Source organism: Heloderma suspectum, chromosome 2, assembly GCF_057233095.1.
Source record: "Heloderma suspectum isolate Gila_16-S chromosome 2, 16-S_ref, whole genome shotgun sequence".
NCBI classification, from domain to species: domain Eukaryota; kingdom Metazoa; phylum Chordata; class Lepidosauria; order Squamata; family Helodermatidae; genus Heloderma; species Heloderma suspectum.
In genome coordinates this window covers 364,638,142-364,657,646 of record NC_139459.1, presented here as the reverse complement: position 1 = coordinate 364,657,646, position 19,505 = coordinate 364,638,142, and the positions used below count along the sequence as shown (strand labels likewise).

General features: G+C 49.2%; 1 protein-coding gene across 3 annotated transcripts; it reads left to right on the top strand.

Annotated features, from left to right (window-relative positions):
• The first annotated feature begins 1,702 nt into the window (after positions 1-1,702).
• On the top strand, positions 1,703-16,840 carry LOC146355755 (uncharacterized). 3 transcript variants are annotated; one of them, XM_084830724.1, is made up of 6 exons: positions 1,703-1,991; positions 2,844-3,104; positions 4,612-4,738; positions 5,017-5,120; positions 5,362-5,488; positions 11,445-16,840. In XM_084830724.1, exons 4-6 carry the CDS (start codon positions 5,046-5,048, stop codon positions 13,706-13,708), a joined length of 2,466 nt encoding a protein of 821 aa, XP_084686850.1. In that variant the 5' UTR covers positions 1,703-1,991; positions 2,844-3,104; positions 4,612-4,738; positions 5,017-5,045; the 3' UTR covers positions 13,709-16,840. The 3 variants fall into 3 exon arrangements, with proteins under 3 accessions (XP_084686850.1, XP_084686848.1, XP_084686849.1); XM_084830722.1 differs by having other exon boundaries at positions 1,703-2,152; XM_084830723.1 differs by having other exon boundaries at positions 1,703-2,171.
• Positions 16,841-19,505: the final 2,665 nt, after the last annotated feature.

Below are 19,505 nucleotides of genomic sequence, written 5' to 3'. Positions count from 1 at the left end.
TAACGACTCAACAAGTGAGCAGTCTGGCTTTATTTCCTGGAGCGTGGACTGGTTTGACCTTCTTGCAGTCCAAGGCACTCTCAGAATTTTCCTCCAGCACCACAGTTCAAAAGCGACTATCTTTCTTCTCTCAGCCTTCCCTATGGTCCAGCTCTCACAGCCATAGATTACTACGGGGAATACCACTGCTTTAACTATGCCGACCTTTGTTGTCAGTGTGATGTCTCTGCTCTTAACTCTTTTATCAAGATTTGTCATTGGAGGGGGATTGAGGCCACCTGGCGCATTATCTCAACCCTCTCCAACTGGGGGCTCCCCACATGTTTGGCCTTCAACTCCCAGCTGTCCCGGCCAGCATAGCCAACGGGCAGGAGTCCTGGGAGGTGCTGTCCAAAATACCTGGAAGGGGTCTGGTTTGGGAAGACTGGTGCTGGGGTCCAGGTACCAACGGTCTGATTCAGTACAAGGCAACATCGGATGTGCACAATGTTCAGGCATAAATAATCCACATTTTATGATTAACAGTCATCATTCCTTCTCGTCTCAAAATGGGTGTCCATATGTTGAGCGGTAGGGCAGTGAAATGGGGCCACTCGGAGAAAATGGAGGTCCTTCTCCATTCTTGTGTGTGTGTTTGTGTGTGTAGAAGAAGCTCCCTAGGTAGAGGAAGTCAGTAAAGATGGAGAATTAAAGGACCCAGGGAGGGAGAACTTTCCAGAACCCAAAACACGTGGGGAAGGGGCAGTCCACCAATTGGGACCACCAAAATGTGATAAGGAAGACCTGTACCTCCTTACTTGGCTTATTTCAGAGAATTCCTATTTCGGTTCTCAATTTAGAATAATTTGTTTCACAGAATAAAACTGTTTGACAGAATAAAATCACCAGGCACGTCCCCAAGGTAATTCCCCTCTTACAAACGCGCCTGTGGGGCTCCCCGATTGGCATCGGGGGCCGGGGAATGAGGGGGAGGGCCACTGTGGGGGTCTAAGCATTCCCCCCAGGCCCCCTTCCCAGCCCAAATGGGAGTCTCTCACACCTGGTTTTTCCAAAAATAACCTCCTGCTGGGAGCTCCAGATACAGAGTTCCGACGCGACGTGGAATCCGGAGTCACCGCTAAATGAAAGGCGTGAAAAGCGAACTGATGCTGCAGCACCAAAGCAGCCCCGCAGGCCTGCGCGCTCCCACACTGCGGATGCGGGGAAAGCCATCCCGGGCCCCGGCCCTTCGCTGGCAGCAGCCCCCTCCCGGGGAGCAGAAGCCCCCCGGCCCCTCCCCACCTCTCCGCGGCTCGGCCATCCCGCCAAGGCCCATCCGGGCCCTCCGGACCAGCCGCAGCCCTGCCCGCCTCAGCCAGGCGGCGGCGGCGCCGCGCCTTTGCCCGGGAAGAGGCCCCGGGCGCCCCCGGGAGGCCCAGCCAGGCCGCGGAGGACGGCCCTTCCGCCGCGTCTCGCGAAGCGGGCCCTCCGCCGCCCGCGGTTCCGCCGGCCTGCCCGGCGCGGCCGCCAGGACACAGCCCCGCGGGCCGCGGGCGACCCCGGCTGCCGCTCTCCTCCCCTCTCCCGCCCAGCAACCGGCGACGGCGGGCGCGCCTGGCTCCCAGCCTCGCGGAGGCGCGAGGGCCGCCGACGGGGCAGGACGGGGCGGCCGGGAGGGGGGCGGCCCGGCGCGGCGCGGGAGGGCCAGCGCGCAGAGGCGGCGTTTGCTCCCGCGGCGGGGTGCCGCGGTGAGTCCTTCCGGAGGCCGGGGTCGCGCCGCCCCTCGCGAAGGAGGGAGAGCGGGCGGCACTTGCACTCAGGCCCAGCACAGTGGCCTCCCGTGGGGCGGCTCCCCGGGCAGTGCATTGACCGGGCGGGGCGGGATCCCCAGTAAGCATCCACCTGGGAAGCCGCAGGATCCGGGGCCCGCAGCGCTGCCACGTGGCCCGTTGGGGGACCACCCCACCCCCTGCACCGCCGACAGTCTCTGCCTCTGCTCAGATCTGGGCGGTGTGCGTGTGGGGGGAGGTGTGGGGATAAAAAAGGGCCGCGGGGGGGGCTGGCTCCACCTCCACCCCCCCTTGTAGAAACCTCCCTCCAGAGCGCATCGGGATGAGTCCAAGAGCTGCCGTGGAGGGTTAGCCTGGATTGGACACGCAAGCCAGGGGAGCAGGTGGTCGGTTCTGGTTCAGGTTCTGGTTCCTGCACAGCATCCACATCACAGAGTTTCTTTCCTCGTCCCTGCCAGTTCAGGAGATCCCGGCAGGCTCTTCCTGGGGGCAAAAGCCAAGCCCCTGTCCTGGGAATGTGGATACGGTGAAACCAGTTTCAAACTGGTTTATGTTTACACTAAGGAGAGGGAAAAGAACGGGGCCTGGGTGTGGGCTCTGGGTAGGCAGCTGTGGTGCGAGAGGGGGAATCAGTGGAAGGAAGGAAGGAAGGAAGAGGGCGGGGGTGGGAAGAGAGCTTCTTCGGGACGGGCCAGGGTGCTGTGGTTGCCAGCTGGATGTGGGCTTTGAGCAGTGGTGCTCAGGAGTAAAAGCCACCCTCCACCTCCCAGTTCACGGGTGGGCAACTTGTGGCTGATGCGAGCTGGGGCCGATGGGAGTTGTGGGCGAAAAGGTCTGGAGGTCCTGAAGGTTATTTATTTATTGGCGTTCTTGATATACCGCTAAATCGACTAAAATCCCTAAATTCCCCACCCCTCCTCATGGTTATCTCTTCCAAGAGAGTGAAGGGCTGGTTGCTCCTCAGCATCATCTGCTTTAACTTGTGCAATATCTTCCCGCCTCAGGAGCACAGTTGTGCGATATCTGATCAGTCGGTGGCTTTGTGGGGCTTACTGACTGCCCATGTTTGCGCAGGCCTTCCCTCGAGAAAGGAATGGCGGCAGAATGGCGTCCCTCAGCCCCGTTTGAGGCTTCTGTCGGGCACGGAGTGAAGACGGAGGAGGAAGTTTCGGCTGGGCATGAAGCAGGAAGAGGCCCTGAGGCTGGGAGCAGCAGGGAATTCTGGGGGAAAGCGGTGGAGAAGAACGTCTTTGGTTCCCAGGTGGCGGCCCTGCCTGGGGGTTTACTGCTGACACCGTTGGAGGACATAAAGGAGGAGGAGGAGGAGGTGAGAGGGTTTCATCCTGAGTGCTTCGGGGGGCTGAGAATGTGTGGGACGGCATCCTAAAAGTGCCCACCAGGAACCCATCCCTTTCTGGCTGTCATCCAAGGAAGGGACGTCCCAGCTGCCCCGCACTCCTCCGAAGAACAAAGGGTCTGACTGCGTGGATAGTGTAGAGCTGGACACAGTGCAGAAAAGGGCAACTAACGCGATCAAGGGGCTGGAGCAACTCCCCGATGAGCGACGGTTACAACAGCTGGGATTGTTTAGCTTGGAAAAAAGGCGGGTGAGGGGAGACATGATAGAGGTGTACAAAGTGGTGCATGGTGTGGAGAGGGAGACATTTCCCCCCTCTGTCAAAATACTGGGATCCAGTGGGGTGATCCCATGAAGCTGATCAGTGGGAGATTCCGGACAGATAAAGTGAAGGACTTCTTCACGCAGCGCAACGTTAAATTATGGAATTCGCTACCACAGGGTGTAGTGATGGCCACCGATCTGGATGGCTTCAGAAAGGGAGAAATTCCTGGAGGAGAAGGCTATCAGTGGCTACCAGTCCTGATGGCTATATTGGCTACGTCCACTATCAGCGGCAGTATGCACTGCCAGAGGCAGTATATACCTGTTGCTGGGGAACATGGGCAGGAGGGTGCTGCTGCACTCGTGCCCTGCTCTTGGGTTCCCAGTCAACAGCTGGTTGGCCACTGAACAGAATGCTGGACTAGATGGACCCTTGATCTGATTCAGCAGGGCTCTTCCTCTGTTTTTATGTGGAGCAGCCCTCCTTGTGGGATCACAAGAAACCTGAAGGGGCTTTCAAAGTTCCAGAGAAGCGGGGGGATCCCATTTTATCCATCAGCACTGTCCTCCCAGCAGAACAGGAGTAGCATTCATATGCACCCAAACTGCTTCACTTGAAGGGGCGTGTCAAGTACTTCTCTCGATCCCTCCAACATCAGAGGCCCATTTGGTGGAGATGCAAGAGAGGGCCTTTTTGGTGTCTGCTCCCAGCTCTAAAACCCCCGGCCAAGGGAGGCTAGGCTGGCCCCCTTTCGGCTGTCCTTCTGCCTGGTGGCAAATACGTTTTCATTCAAGCAGGCCTTTGGCATGTCAGCTGGTCTGTCAGATTGGCTGCTGTTGTGATTTCTTTTAGTGTTGTGTTTTTGAGGTGGCTCTTTAATGTGCTTGTTTTTATGATGGTTTCACTTCAGTTTTTCTTTTAATTTTGGGGACTTGTTATTGTTAGCCACTCTGAGCACCATTTTGGGGTAGACAGGTGGGGTATAAATCGAGTCGATTAATAAAAACAAGTTTCCAGGGGAGGAGGGAACCCTTCATCCGCGAATGTCCCTTTTTCGGGTTGGCTTTAGGGAGGAGCTTGACATGCCTTGTTCTAGTGCTCCTCTCATGTCAGGGATGAGTTCAAGCAGATGGAGAAATGCTGTTGCTGGCCTTGGCTGCCCTGCTTCTTTTCTCGCCTAATCCTTCTTCCCCCTTCCTTTCCTGGGCTCCTCACTCCAGGTGCAGGGGGCGTTGGCCAAAGCAGCCGTGGATTTTCCTCAGGCAGAGAATGCTCCGTGGGACCCCACGCGAAGGCCGCTGTGCAGGGGGATTGTGCAGGAGGGTGACGGAGGTGCCACCTCCCTGGGTAAGGCTTAGAGGGGCCTATTTCTTCCTCCTCTTGTATATGCTGGCAATCCGCAGGATGCTTTTTATGTTCCCCTTGAGCCTCTGTAGGGAGGGGACGCTTCTCTCTAGCCTCTGTAGCGGATGGAAAGAGGAGTTGTGTTTCCAGAGGTGAAGACTTGACACGAGTCTAAACCAGCAACCTTACGCTATGCCCAAAAGTACAGAGACCAGTTTCACTCAAGGAACTTTGCTTGTGAAGTATAAACTATCTTCCCACCTTCATTGTCTTCCTCACAGGAAAGGGAACGTCACTCAGAGCCAGTGAAATGTCTCTGTGGGCTCCTTCTGCGCCACCTTCCCTTTGTGGTCAAGTGGCAACAGCTCTCGTGAAGCCAGAACAGGTACGGGAAGGACCATTGAGGGGAGACGGGAAGCAGAGCGCCCGGGTGCCTCCGTGCCCTACATACCCCTTGGGCCTCAAAGATGCGGCCTCCTTCCCTTTCCTTCTCTGCAAGCTGTCCCGAAAGGGCACCATTCATTCAGCTTTGGATCCTGCAGGACAATCTCCACCAACCTCGCCTTTACTGTTTTTTTTTAATGTTTACATTATCTGCTAGGAGGAAACGTTTCTTCTTCTTTCAGGGTCTCGTGACCTTTGAGGACGTGGCTGTGCATTTCACGGAGGAGGAGTGGGCCCTGCTGGATTCAGGCCAGAGGGCTCTACACAGGGAAGTCATGGAGGAGACCTGCGCGAACCTGACCTCTCTGGGTAATGAGCCCTCTTTGCCTTCTTGTAATATAAGAAGAGCCCTGCTGCATCAGGCCTTTGCCTTATCTTTTTATATCATATGTTCTTCTATTATATCTCTCTTTGCCTTACCTTCTTATATTATATTATGATAGTAATTATTATTTTATTTTTATAATGGAAATGTTTGTATGTTCTCGATAGACTCAAAAACTGTACATCCAATTCTTGTGAAATTTTCAGGATTTGTTGTACCTCTATCTGGGATGGTTTGAGGCACAGTGAAAATTTTGACTGCCATCTTGAAACAAAATGGCAGCCTATCAAAATTTTTAAAGATTTACTGCTTCAATGGAAGTGTTTGGTTGTATGTTCTCCAAGACGGTGAAACCTAAACACCTGAAGCTACCTGAAACTTGGCATGCAGACGAAGGGGACCTTACGGGGTACACCGCAGGGTTATTTGTTTTTTAAAATGCAGTAATTGTAATGAAATGTCTCTGGGAGATTGAAGCCTGCAGTACCACATTCAGTTACTACATGGCGACTTCCTTAACAAGGAGAGGGTTTTGCAGTTGATACAGTTGGAAGCCACGAGGAAGTAGTCTGAGGGAATGACTGAGATGGCTGCCCTCTTCTCGGCAGCCCCCCCTTCAGGGGAATGAAGTGGACAGTGGCTCCAGCCCATGTGAAGCTGGGTCCATGTGCTACTTACAACAAAAGAGCCCTGCTAGATCAGACCAGAGGCCTCCCCAGTCCAGCATCCTATTTACAAAGTGGCCAACAAGATGCTTATTAGAAGCACAGAAGCATGAGCTCAGTAGTCTCACCTGCCGTTCTTTCCCAGCAGTGCGTATTGAAAGGCCTGCTGTCTCTGGTCTTGGGGGCAGAATAATATACCCATCATGACGTGTATCCAATGGCAGCCTGGTTCTCTCTGAATTTCTCTAATCCCCTTTTAAAGCCATATCCACTGGTGGCCATCATCTTGTCCCATGCTGTATGAAGACTTGCTTTGTCTCTCCTCTCTTTCTTCTACACCCTTCCAAAACCCCACCTTTTCTCCGAAGCCTTGGCACAGCCCCCTGTCTCCCATACCTCTCTGCTGTAACTCAGCCTTTAGGCCTCAGCACCTGCCACTGAAAACCCCCCCATATTGCTTCACTCTCTACCCCAGCTGCCGCTTCCCGGGTGGCTTCCCTTGCGAAGAATTTTAGGTTGTAAGCTCCATGGAGCAGGGCCCTGGTCTCTTCTACTCTGTATAGCACCATGCCTAATGGTGATGCTGTACAATTAAATAATACAAGGCTGCCAGCAATAACCATGCGAGAGGTCCTGCACGCTGCTTCTCTTTCACTGACAACATTCCCAGCTGCAGAGATTCTAACGCCGTTTCCAGGCCCACTGGTCTGCAGTCCTCTTTGACTACTCGCCATGCAATCGGGCCACTCAGGACCGCCACTTGCTTTGCAGCTGGACCCCACAGCTCCAACTGTGGACAGTCTGGGAGCTGGTTTAACACGCTGACCCCCCGATTCTCCTTGCCTTTAAATCTGAACGTAGCAGTATTCTCGGCACCCTGCTCACTGTGCCTAATGTATTGTCCTGTTGTGGGCATTGGACTCTTAGGTTAGAGGTGCCAGGAGAGTGATAAATCACACTCAAAGGTTTACTTACAAGGAGTAGTTTATTGGGTACAATCAATTACCCCATGGTTGGACCAGACAGCTTCTCTGAACCATGAGCCATGGGGTACAATGGGTTGTATACAATACATCTTAACAATGAGGCAGCCTAATAGGAGCAAGCACCCCCTAGCGTTAATTCCCAGCATAGGCCAGAAGTCTTTGATTCTCAGCCCAGCCACCTGCAGCTTTAAGGTGAACAACCTTCATTTCCCAGGCAGATCTTCATATCGGCCTTTTGATTCATCTCAACATGCTCAGAGGCCTACTGGCAAGGGAATTGCACTGATATGCAAGCATTGTGGATCTCTAGGCCCCCATAATACTACAGGTGACTTGATTACGCTCCTGGGGCCAATACAGTTGTACTGTTATTGTTGTTGTTGTTCAGTCGTTAAGTCGTGTCTGACTCTTCGTGACCCCATGGACCATAGCACGCTGGGCCTTCCTGTCCTCCACTCTCTCCTGGAGTGTGCTCAAATTAATATTAGTTGCATCGGTGATGCTATCTAGCCATCTCATCCTCTGCCGTCCCCTTCTCCTTTTGCATTCAATCTTTCCCAGCATCAGGGTCTTTTCCAGTGCGTTTTCTCTTCGCATTAGGTGGCCAAAATATTTGAGCTTCAGCTTCAGTATCTGTCCTTCCAATGAGCAGTCAGGGTCGATTGCCTTTAGGATGGACTGATTTGACCTCCTTGCAGTCCAGGGGACTCATAAGAGTCTTCTCCAGCACCACAGTTTGAAAGCATCAATTCTTCGGCGCTCAGCCTTCGTTATAGTTCAGCTCTCACAGCCATATGTTGCTACTGAGACAACCATAGCTTTGATTATACGAACCTTTGTCGGCAAGGTGATGTCTCTGCTTCTTACTATGCTGTCTAGGGTCGCCATAGCTTTCCTCCCAAGGCGCAAGCATCTTTTAATTTCATGGCTACAGTCACCGTCTGCAGTGATCTTGGAGCCCAAGAAAGTAAAATCTGTCACTGCTTCCATTTCTTCCCCTTCTATATGCCAGGAAGTGATGGGGCCAGATGCCATGATCTTAGTTTTTTTAATGTTTTTTAAAGAGTTTCAAACCAGCCTTTGCACTCTTCACTTTCATCCTCAACAAGAGGCTCTTTAGATCCTCTTCACTTTCTGCCATTAGGGTGGTATCGTCTGTGTATCAGAGGTTGTCGATAATTCTCCTGGCAATCTTAATTCTGACCTGTGATTCATCCAACCCTGCGTTTCTCATGATGTACTCTGCATATAAATTAAATAAGCAGGGCAACAATATACAGCCTTGTCGTACTCCTTTCCCAATTTTGAACCAATCGGTTGTTCCATGTCCAGTTGTTACTGTTGCTTCTTGACCCTCATACAGGTTTCTCAGGAGACAGGTAAGGTGGTCTGGTACTCCCATCTCTTTCAGAATTTGCCACAGTTTGTTGTGATCCACACAATCAAAGGCTTTAGCGTAGTCAATGTAGCAGAAATAGATGTTTTTCTGGAATTCTCTTGCTTTCTCCATGATCCAGCGAATGTTGGCGATTTGATCTCTAGTTCCTCTGCCTCTTCGAAACCCCGCTTGTACTTCCAGTAGTTCTCGGTTCACATACTGCTGAAGCCTAGCTTGTAGGATTTTGAGCATAACCTTGCTGGTGTGTGAAATGAGCGCAACTGTACGGTAGTTTGAACACTCTTTGGCATTGCCCTTCTTTGGAACTGGAATGTAAACTGACCTTTTCCAGTCTTGTGGCCACTGTTGAGTGTTCCAAATTTGTTGGCATATTGAGTGCAGCACTTTAACAGCATCATCTTTTAGGATTTTAAATAGCTCAGCTGGAATACTGTCATCTCCACTAGCTCTGTTGCTAGTAATGCTTCCTAAGGCCCACTTGACATCACTCTCGAGGATGTCCGGCTCAAGTTCAGTGACCACACTATCATGGCTATCAGGGACATTAAGATCTTTCCTGTATAGTTCTTCTGTGTATTCTTTCCATCTCTTCTTAATCTCATCTGCTTCTGTTAGGTCCCTGCCTTCTTTGTCCTTTATCATGCCCGTCTTTGCACAAAACGTTCCCTTGAGATCTCCGATTTTCCTGAAGAGATCTCTAGTCTTTCCCATTCTATTGTTTTCCTCGATTTCTTTGCATTGTTCATTTAAGAAGGCCTTCTTGTCTCTCCTTGCTATTCTCTGGAACTCTGCATTCAGTTGGAGATATCTTCCCCTTTCTCCCTTGCTTTTTGCTTCCCTTCTTTCCTCAGCTACTTGTAAAGCCTCATCAGACAGCCACTTGGCTTTCTTGCATTTCTTTTTCTTTGGGACGGATTTCGTTGCTGCCTCCTGTACAATGTTATGGACCTCCGTCCATAGTTCCTCAGGCATTCTGTCTATCAGGCCTAATCCCTTAAATCTATTCCTCACCTCCACTGTATATTCATCAGGGATATGATTTAGGTCATACTGAATGGTTTAGTGGTTTTCCCGACGTTCTTCAATTTCAGCCGAAATTTTGCAAGAAGCAGCTCATGATCTGAGCCACAGTCAGCTCCAGGTCTTGTTTTGACTGACTGTATGGAGCTTCTCCATCTTTGGCTGCAAAGGACATAATCAATCTGATTTCGATATTGACCATCTGGTGATGTCCATTTGTAGAGTCGCTTCTTGTGCTGTTGGAAAAGAGTGTTTGCTATGATCAGCGTGTTCTCCTGGCAAAACTCTATTAGCCTTTGTTCTGCTTCATTTTGTACACCAAGGCCATGCTTGCCTGTTATCCCGGTAATTTCTTGACTTCCTACTTTAGCATTCCAATCCCCTATGATGAAGAGGACATCTTTTTTTGGTGTTAGTTCTAGAAGGTGTTGTAGGTCTTCATAGAACCGATCAACCTCAGCTTCTTTGGCCTCAGTGGTTGGGGCATAGACTTGAATTACTGTGATGTTGAATGGTTTGCCTTGGATTCATACTGAGATCATTCTGTCGTTTTTGAGATTGTACCCCAGTACTGCTTTTCCCACCCTTTTGTTGACTATGAGTGCTACTCCATTTCTTCTAAGGGATTCTTGCCCACAGTAGTAGATATGATGGTCACCTGAATTAAATTTGCCCATGCCTGTCCATTTTAGTTCGCTGACTCCCAAGATGTCGATGTTCAATCTTGCCATCTCATGTTTGACCACCTCCAGCTTACCTTGAGTCACTGATCTTACATTCCAGGTTCCTAAACAAGATTGTTCTTTACATCATCGGATTTTCTTTTCACCACCAGACACATCCACAGCTGAGTGTCCTTTCGGGTTTGGCCCAGCCGCTTCACTCTTTCTGGCGCTACTTGGAAATTCCCTCTGCTCTTCCCCAGTAGTATGTTGGACACCTTCCGACCTGAGGGGCTCATCTTCCGGCGTCATATCTTTTAGCCTTGTGTTACATTCCATGGGGTTTTCTTGGCAAGAATACTGGAGTGGGTTGCCATTTCCTTCTCCAGTGGACCACATTTTGTCAGAACTCTCCGCCATGACCTGTCTGTCTTGGGTGGCCCTGCATGGCATAGCTTATGGCTTCACTGAGTTACTCAAGCCCCTTCGCCACAACAAGGCAGTGATCCATGAAGGGGTGTACTGTTATATTGTGGTTTTAATACTTTCATATTTTATATTGTTTTCCCCTGCACTTTTCGGGTTTAGTTTTTGTGAACTGCCCAGAGAGCTTTGGCTATTGGGCGGTATAGAAATGAAATAAGTAAATAAAAGATTCTTGGAAGAAACAAGCAGCATGGGCTGGGGAAAATAGTATATAATTTCAGCTTGTCCAGTCTGACTGATTTGGTTGGCGCAGACCCACATTGTGACCCCTCCCAGAACGGGACTGTGAATTATGCCATAAGGTGCATGGATGAAACTGGTACCGTTGAGTAGACATCACCTTCCTGCATCTTAAAATATCCAGTCCGGCTGCTTCAAACGGGACCATCCTCAAACCAGCAGATCTGCATAAGACTGGCAATTTTGGAGATGCCACAGCTTTGGTAAGATGTCCAGAGAGTCAAACCTTTTGTGTCTTACGGCATAATGGTTTTGACAAAGTCTCTTGGACCCGCAAGCATGCAAAGCATCTAAAGCGCCGTACGCCACTCTGGTTCCCGGTTCTACTGACCATCGGAAGCTATTTCATATCTTTGCAAGGATCTGCCTCTGCAAGAAGCATTTTCTCCTGATTTAGTCCAAATTCATTCATTGAATCCAGTTTGTTCCCTGATTTGAGGATCTGTTCCTCCCTGATCAGATTTCATGTTTGGTTTTTTCAGGTGATGAGTGGGGGAACCGTGAAGAGGAGAGCACAAAAACTGAAGAATGGGGAAAGGGTTTCAGTCAGAGCACAGACCTGAACAGACATCAGAGAGTTTGCACAAATGAGGAGTCCTATCAATGCTCAGAGGGTGGAAAGAATCTCTGTTCTAGAAAAATCTTTAAAGTGCATCAAAGAAACCACACAGGCAAGAAGACCTCAGAATGTGCTGAGTGCAGAAAAAAAATTAGTGATAGCAGAAGACCTAAAGAGCATGAAATAATTCCCACATGGGAGAAACCGTATAAATGCTCTGAGTGTGGAAGGAGCTTCTATCAGAGCACAGGCGTTAACGGGCATCGAAAAATCCACACTGAAGAGAAGTCTTCCAAATGCTCTGAATGCGGAAAGAGCTTCAGTCGGCACACATACCTTAACAGTCATCGAAGAGTTCACACAGGGGAGAAGCCCTATCAATGCTTAGAGTGTGGAAGGCGTTTCAGTGCTAGCAACATCCTTAAAGTCCACCAAAGAATCCACACTGGGGAGAAGCCCTATAAATGCTCTGAGTGTGGAAGGAGTTTCAGTTCTAGCAACATCCTTAAAGTTCACCAAAGAATCCACACTGGGGAGAAGCCCTATAAATGCTCTGAGTGCGGAAAGAGTTTCAGTGTGATTGGAAGACTTAAAAGACATCAACTCATTCACACAGGGGAGAAGCCCTATAAATGCTCTGAGTGCGGAAAAAGCTTCAGTGTTATTGGAAGCCTTAAAAGACATCAACTCATTCACACAGGGGAGAAGCCTTATAAATGTTGTGTGTGTGGAAAGAGCTTCAGTAGGTCAACACACCTTAAGACGCATCAAAAAATTCACACAGGGGAGAAGCCCTATAAATGCTCTGAGTGCGGAAAGAGTTTCAGTGTTCTTGGAAAGCTTAAAACACATCAAAAAATTCACTCAAGGGAGAAGCCCTGTCAATGCTTAGAGTGTGGAAGGAGTTTCAGTGCTAGCAACATCCTTAAAGAGCACCAAAGAATTCACACAGGGTGGAAGCCCTATAACTGCTCTGTGTGTGGAAAAGGGTTCAGCAAGCATTCACAATTTAAACTGCATCGAAGAATCCACACTGGGGAGAAACCGTATAAATGTTCTGAGTGCGGAAAGAGTTTCTGTGTTCTTGGACACCTTAAAAGACATAAAAGAATTCACACAGGGGAGAAGCCCTATCAGTGCTCTGAGTGCGGAAAGCGTTTCAGTGTTATTGGAAGCCTTAGAAGACATCAAAGAATTCACACAGGGGAGAAGCCCTATCAATGCTTAGAGTGTGGAAGGAGTTTCAGTGACAGCAACAGCCTTAAACAGCACCAAAGAATTCACACAGGGGAGAAGCCCTATAATTGCTCTGTGTGTGGAAAGAGGTTCAGTCGGCATGCACAATTTAAGCAGCATCTAAGAATTCATACCGGGGAGAAGCCCTATAAATGCTCTGAGTGTGAAAAGAGGTTCAGTCGGCATGCACATGTTAAACAGCATCAAAGAATTCATACAGGGGAGAAGCCCTATCATTGCTCTGAGTGCGGAAAGAGTTTCAGTGTTATTGGAAGCCTTAGAAGACATCAAAGAATTCACACAGGGGAGAAGCCCTATCAATGCCTAGAGTGTGGAAGGAGTTTCAGTGATAGCAACAGCCTTAAACAGCACCAAAGAATTCACACAGGGGAGAAGCCCTATAATTGCTCTGTGTGTGGAAAGAGCTTCAGTCAGCATGCACAATTTAAACAACATCTAAGAATTCATACCGGGGAGAAGCCCTATAAATGCTCTGAGTGCAGAAAGAGTTTCATTGCTATCGGAGTCTTGAAAATACATCAAAGAATTCATACAGGGGAGAAGCCCTATAAATGCTCTGAGTGCGGAAAGAGTTTCAGTGTTATTGGAAAACTTAAAAGACATGAAAGAATTCACACAGGGGAGAAGCCTTATAAATGCTGTGTGTGTGGAAAGAGCTTCAATAGGTCAACAAACCTTAAGACACATCAAAGAATTCACACAGGCGAGAAGCCCTGTAAATTCTCTCAGTGTGGAAAGAGCTTCAGTTGTAACACACACTTTAAGACACATGACAGAATCCACACAGGAGAAGCAGTGCAATGCTCTGAGGTGGAAAGAACTCATCTTAGGTGGCATCAATACACAATTACTGAAATGTGGAAAGATCTTGAGGTGAAGCACACCTCTTCATTTTCAAAGATTCAAATCCCAGAGAAAGCAGATAATTAACTGGAATAGATTACAGGTAACAAATCAAAGCTCAATAATAATCATACAATTCACACGTGGCAGCAGTTCCCACAAAGGATCAGCTGTATTAATGTGGAGAATGTGTCAGACACTTCTGTCAGCATGGCTGACCATGAGCAGCTAAAGACTTTCTCTTCATATTTTTACTATGTACTTTCTTTTCCTTGAAAACCCCATGTAACCTGTTCCCAAACAGTAGTCCCTTTGCGGGCTAGCCATGTATACATGTCTAGGTAATAAAGTGTGATTTCAGATACATTGACCACCAGCCTCGTCCTTTGGGCAGGGGTGGTTATCATTCCCTTTTGGTTCCATGTAGTTTCCCCCACATAACTTGAGCCCATTATTCCGTGTCCTGCACTCTGGGATGATCGAGAAGAGATCCTGGCCTTCCTCTCTGTGACAACCTTTCAAGTACTTGAAGAGCGCTATCCTATCTCCCTCAGTCTTCTCGTCTGCTTGGTGCAGTAATGCTTTTAATGTATATGATGATGGCTGCTTCTTCGTCTGCTCTTTGTCCTGAATATCTCCTCTGTCCCTCCTGACCTTTCATGTTTCCTGAGGCCACCGAAGCTCCAGCTCTCTTTGGCTCCAGGCTCCCGTAGCAACAGAAGTAGGAAGAGACTGCTGGGAGCGTGGGCAGCAGCTCCTGCTCACGCTTCAATCCACTGTGCCCGGAAGCATCTCCTTTTCCTTGCTTTAGCTGGAACTCCCTGAATCCTGCTGAGCCCATTTGGCTACTGGCCCTGAGCTCTCTCCCTTGGTCCAGTTCTGAGCAAGCAGGCTCAGTGTGTATCATGAGAAAATGCAACGGGGGTGAGAAGACGGGCCAGGTATACGGCTTATTAATTTCAGCGAATCATTAACGGTGCATTTTCCCGGTTGGAAGTATGGTAAATCTGGCTAGGAAAGTGCTTGTGGATATTGGCCCTGTAAATTCTACTGAAAATGTTAACAACGATCACCACTATAGGGCAGCAGTCCTCAACGCAGCGCCCATGGCACCCACATTTTTATTTGTATTTTTGATTATTGTTTTGTCCATGTTTAAATAGACATACCTGGATTTGTATGAAATGCATGCAACTTTCGAGCAATTCTACATGGGCGTCAACAAAAGTGGAGCAAATATCCAAATAAGTATCGATTTGAAGGTGGCTTCTATATGCTACCCGTTCCAGTATTGAAAGTGTTGTAAGGTCCTCAGTCCATCGCATTAGAGGAGGTGAGTGTTTATCCTCCCAGTGTTGTCATATCAGTCTCTTGAGCAGTCAAAAGACTGCAGGGAATCCATTTATGCTGTTCATTTGTTAATTTCCATGAAGCAGGTAAATAATTTTTTTAAGCGTGTACAAAAATGATTATTATTGAGGCCTGAGGATGCGGACAAGGTGCTTGGCCAAGTCTGATCGACCACTTGTGTGCTTGACCCTGCCCTTCATGGCTTATTAAATCAAACAAGGAGGGGATGTCCGGCTGGGTCCAGGTGGTTGTAAATTCCTCCTTGAGAGAGGGAGTGGTGCCAGCCGCTTTAAAAGAGGCAATAATCAGACCACTCCTAAAAAAGCCTAACCTGGACCCGGAAGATGTTAACAATTATAGGCCAGTGGCCAACATTCCCTTCCTGGGCAAGGTGCTTGAGCGGGTGGTTGCGGGACTGCCGCTGGCACTGTTGAATGAAACGGATTATCTAGATCTATTTCAGTCAGGCTTCAGGCCTGGCCTTGGTTGCCCTGTGGGATGACCTCTGCCGGGAGAGGGACAGGGGGAGTGCGACCCAGTTGATTCTCCTGGACCTCTCAGCAGCTTTCGATTCCATCGACCATGGTATCCTTCTGGACAGGTTGTCTAGGCTGGGAGTTGGAGGAACTGCACTGCGGTGGTTCCACTCCTACTTGGACTGCCAACTCCAGAAGGTGGTGCTGGGGGATTATTGCTCTGTGCCATGGCAATTGTGCCACGGGGTTCCAAAGGGGTCTGTTTCACATCTACATGAAACTGCTGGGGGAGGTTATCCAGAGGTGTGGGCTGAGGTGCCATCAATATGTGGATGACACCCAGCTCTACCTCTCTTATCAAACCCAGGTGAGGCAGTGGCTGTTCTGAATCAGTGCCTCGGCATGGTAATGGATGGGATGAGGGCCAATAAACTGAAACTCAATCCAGACAAGACGGAGGTACTGTTAGTGGGTGGTTTGTCTGCCCGGCTAGGTGATATTCCACCTGTTCTGGAGGGGGTTACACTCCCCCTAAAGGATCTCGTTCGTAGTTTGGGGGTGCTCTTGGATCCAGAACTGTCACTTGAGACACAGGTGAACTCAGTTGCACGGAGCACTTTTTATCAGCTTAGGCTGGTCTACCAACTACGCCCTTATCTGGACAGAGATAGCCTAGCTACAGTTATCCATGCTCTGATAATGTCTCGTCTGGACTACTGCAATGCGTTATACATGGGGCTGCCTTTGAAAATGGTCCAGAAACTTCAGCTGGTCCAAAATAGGGCAGCAAGATTGTTAAAAGGGACTGGCCAGCGAGCTCATATCACACCAGTACTTTTTCAGCTCTACTGGCTGCCAGTCCATTTCCGGGCCTGATTCAAAGTGCTGGTATTAACATTTAAAGCCCTTAACGGCTTGGGGCCAGGCTATCTGAAGGACCGCCTTCTCCCATATGTGCCTGCCCAGACCTTAAGATCATCCTCAGCGGCCCTTCTCCGTGAGCCCCTGCCAAAGGAAGTGAGGCGGGTGGCTACTAGGAGGAGGGCCTTTTCTGCTGTGGCACCCTGGCTGTGGAATGAGCTCCCTAGTGAGGTTCGTCTGGCACCCACATTGTATTCCTTTTGGCGCCAGGTGAAGACCTTATTTTCCCAGGCATTTTAGCATTTTAGCTTTCTAGACTTTGAGCTTTGCTGTTTTAACTCTGTATTTTAAATTCCTGCACTGCTGCTAGGTTTAATTGTGGTTGTATTGTTATACTGTGATTTTCATGTTCTATATATTTTATATTGTTTCATTGTGTGCCATTTGGTTTTAATTTTTGTGAACCGCCCAGAGAGCTTCGGCTATTGGGCGGTATAGAAATTAATTAATTTATTAAATATGAAAGACTGTCCCATACAACATTTTTCTGTGTAATAACCTCCTCCCCAAAAGGAACAACCACTGGATGTTGCCAGAATATATGTTTAAAAGCAGCATTAGCTTTATTGCAATGCTAGCAACCAGCCGAATTAGACAATCACTTATTAAAGAGATGTTGTTGTGTCCAATAGAACCAAAAAAAGGTTTTTGCTGAATAAGGCAAAATCCTACCCGAGGATTCACAGATGCAACAGGTAGACGCCAAAGCGGTGATCCTGCAATTCAGCATTTTTGTGGTGGTGCCCACATCACCTTCTCAAATTCCCAAATGTGCCCACAGGCCCAAAAAGATTGGGGACCCCTGCTTTAGAGGGTCCAGTCAACTGGTTTGCAGCCGAAGGGCACTCTGTATGTGTGTGTTTTCCTAATCAGATATTTAAGTCTAACTACTCTGGGCTTTTGGAAAAGCCTTCCAGGTATTTATCAAGATGAGAGAATACCATTTAAATGAGCATATTTTTATTTTCTTTGAACACGTTGTTTACTAGCTGTAAGTCAAATAAGCTTGCAAGTGAGATTTCAAGCAGTGGGAAACGGTCTGGAAACTTTTCCATTTCAAAGTGTCCTGAAGAACGCACATCGCTGGAGCTTGTGGGCTGTAGCGGATAATGGTGCAGTCCCTTTACGGAGCTAACAAGAAATGTGAAAGGCTTGTGGCGTGTACCAAGGAGCACAAGCCTCCCCTGTGGGCACAGAGACATGCATGGGGAAAGGAACGGATTCACTCTTCTTCCCAGGGACGCTCGGATACGTGTCTGCCGTTCCTTCCAACAGGCAGCCTGCTCCTTTGTCCTTCCCGTGGAGGCCCTGCTCCCTGTGCCTCTCCCATCTGAGGTGAGGCTGACATCACGGAGGATGAGGGGTTTGGGGGGCAACAGCACAACTACGCAACACTCTTCTCCAAGGACGGTGGGGCCAACACGGCTATCCTTCGGGCGCCTGGCGAAACCAGGTATGTCTTCTCAGGCATTGAGTGTTAATGGTCTGTTTCATAGTGCGTCTGTGTTTCACTGGTTGTTTTTATGAGTCGTAGACCGACTTTAAAACCAACCTGGTTGAAGGGTGGCATATAAATGTAAGAAAGAAACCCAGCCGATGAGTTCTTCACACTCTGCAGCTGCCTGCCCTTCATGGTCGATTAAGGTTTCTCAGTTTCATGATCCATAAGTGGTCCAAATCTAGCAACATCTACCTTTCTAAAGACCTTCCTGTCCCTCTCCATGGAATGCTTAAGACCATACGAAGAGCCCAGCAGGATCAGACCAAGGCTCCACCTAGTCCAGCAATCTGTTCACACAGTGGCTGACCGGCTTCCCCAATAGGAAAACCACAAGCAGGACACGAGTGCAGTAGCAGTGTTCTGCCCATGTTCCCCAGCAACTGGTGTACACAGGCATACAGCCTCAGATACTGGAGGTGGCATATAGCCATCAGGACTAGTAGCCATTGATCGCCTTATCCTGCAGTAATGTCTCTACTTTGTTTAAAAGGCCCTTTTAAAGCTTTCCAAACTGCTGGCCATCACTAGGTCTTGTGGTAGCGAATTCCTCTTTTGATGTCCACCGTGACTGTGTTGGACTTCCCTGTGCTGCACCGAAGATTCCTAACACAAAGCAACTGCAGGGGCATAATTGGAGGGGGATTGAGGCCACCTGGCGCAGTATCTCAACCCTCTCCAACCAGGGGCTGCCCACATGTTTGGACTTCAACTCCCAGCTGTCCCGGCCAGCATAGCCAACGGGCAGGAGTCCTGGGAGGTGCTGTCCAAAATACCTGGAAGGGGTCTGGTTTGGGAAGACTGGTGCTGGGGTCCAGGTACCAACGGTCTGATTCAGTAGAAGGCAACATCAGATGTGCACAATGTTCAGGCATAAATAATCCACATTTTATGATTAAGTCATAATTCCTTCTCATCTCAAAATGGTGGTCCTTATGTTGACCGGTAGGGCAGTGAAATGGGGCCACTCGGAGAAAATGGAGGTCCTTCTCCATTCATGTGTGTGCATGGGGGTGGGTGGGAAGAGGCTCCCTAGGTAGAGGAAGTCAGTAAAGATGGAGAATTAAAGGTCCCAGGGAGGGAGAACTTTCTAGAACCGAAAACACTGGGGGGAAGGGGCAGTCCTCCGATTGGGACCCCCAGAATGTGATTAGTTAAGGAAGCCACGCACAGGATCACGTCACTGAATGTCCCAATCGCATCAGACACGGACGATTAATGGTGGGAGAAGAGGGACAGAAATACCACCACCACCACCACAAAAGGAGGATGTTCATTAGAGAAGGCAGAGCAGCTTCTGAGCCACACTAGACCTGTACTTCCTTACTTCGTTTCTTTCAGAGAATTCCTGTTTCGGTTCTCAATTTAGAATAACCCCAAACTGTTTCACAGAATAAAATCACCAGGCACGTCCCCACGGTAATTCCCCTCTTGTAAAGGCGCCTGTGGGGCTCCCCGATTTGAATCGGGGTCAGGGAATGAGGGGGAGGGCGACTGTGGGGGTCTAAGCATTCCCCCCCAAACCCCATCCCCATCCCCAATCCAAACGGGAGTCTCTCACACACCTGGTTTTTACAAAAATAACCCTCTGTTGGGAGCTCCAGATACACAGCTCCAATGCAACGTGGAATCTGGAGTC

What these genes read in the sequence shown, in the direction of transcription:
- LOC146355755 (XM_084830724.1), top strand. Translation starts at nt 5,046, where the DNA reads ATGTCTCTGTGGGCTCCTTCTGCGCCACCTTCCCTTTGTGGTCAAGTG. An exon ending in CTCTCGTGAAGCCAGAACAG is followed by an intron (nt 5,121 to 5,361) that starts GTACGGGAAGGA and finishes TTCTTCTTTCAG; the next exon opens with GGTCTCGTGACCTTTGAGGA. An exon ending in CGCGAACCTGACCTCTCTGG is followed by an intron (nt 5,489 to 11,444) that starts GTAATGAGCCCT and finishes TGGTTTTTTCAG; the next exon opens with GTGATGAGTGGGGGAACCGT.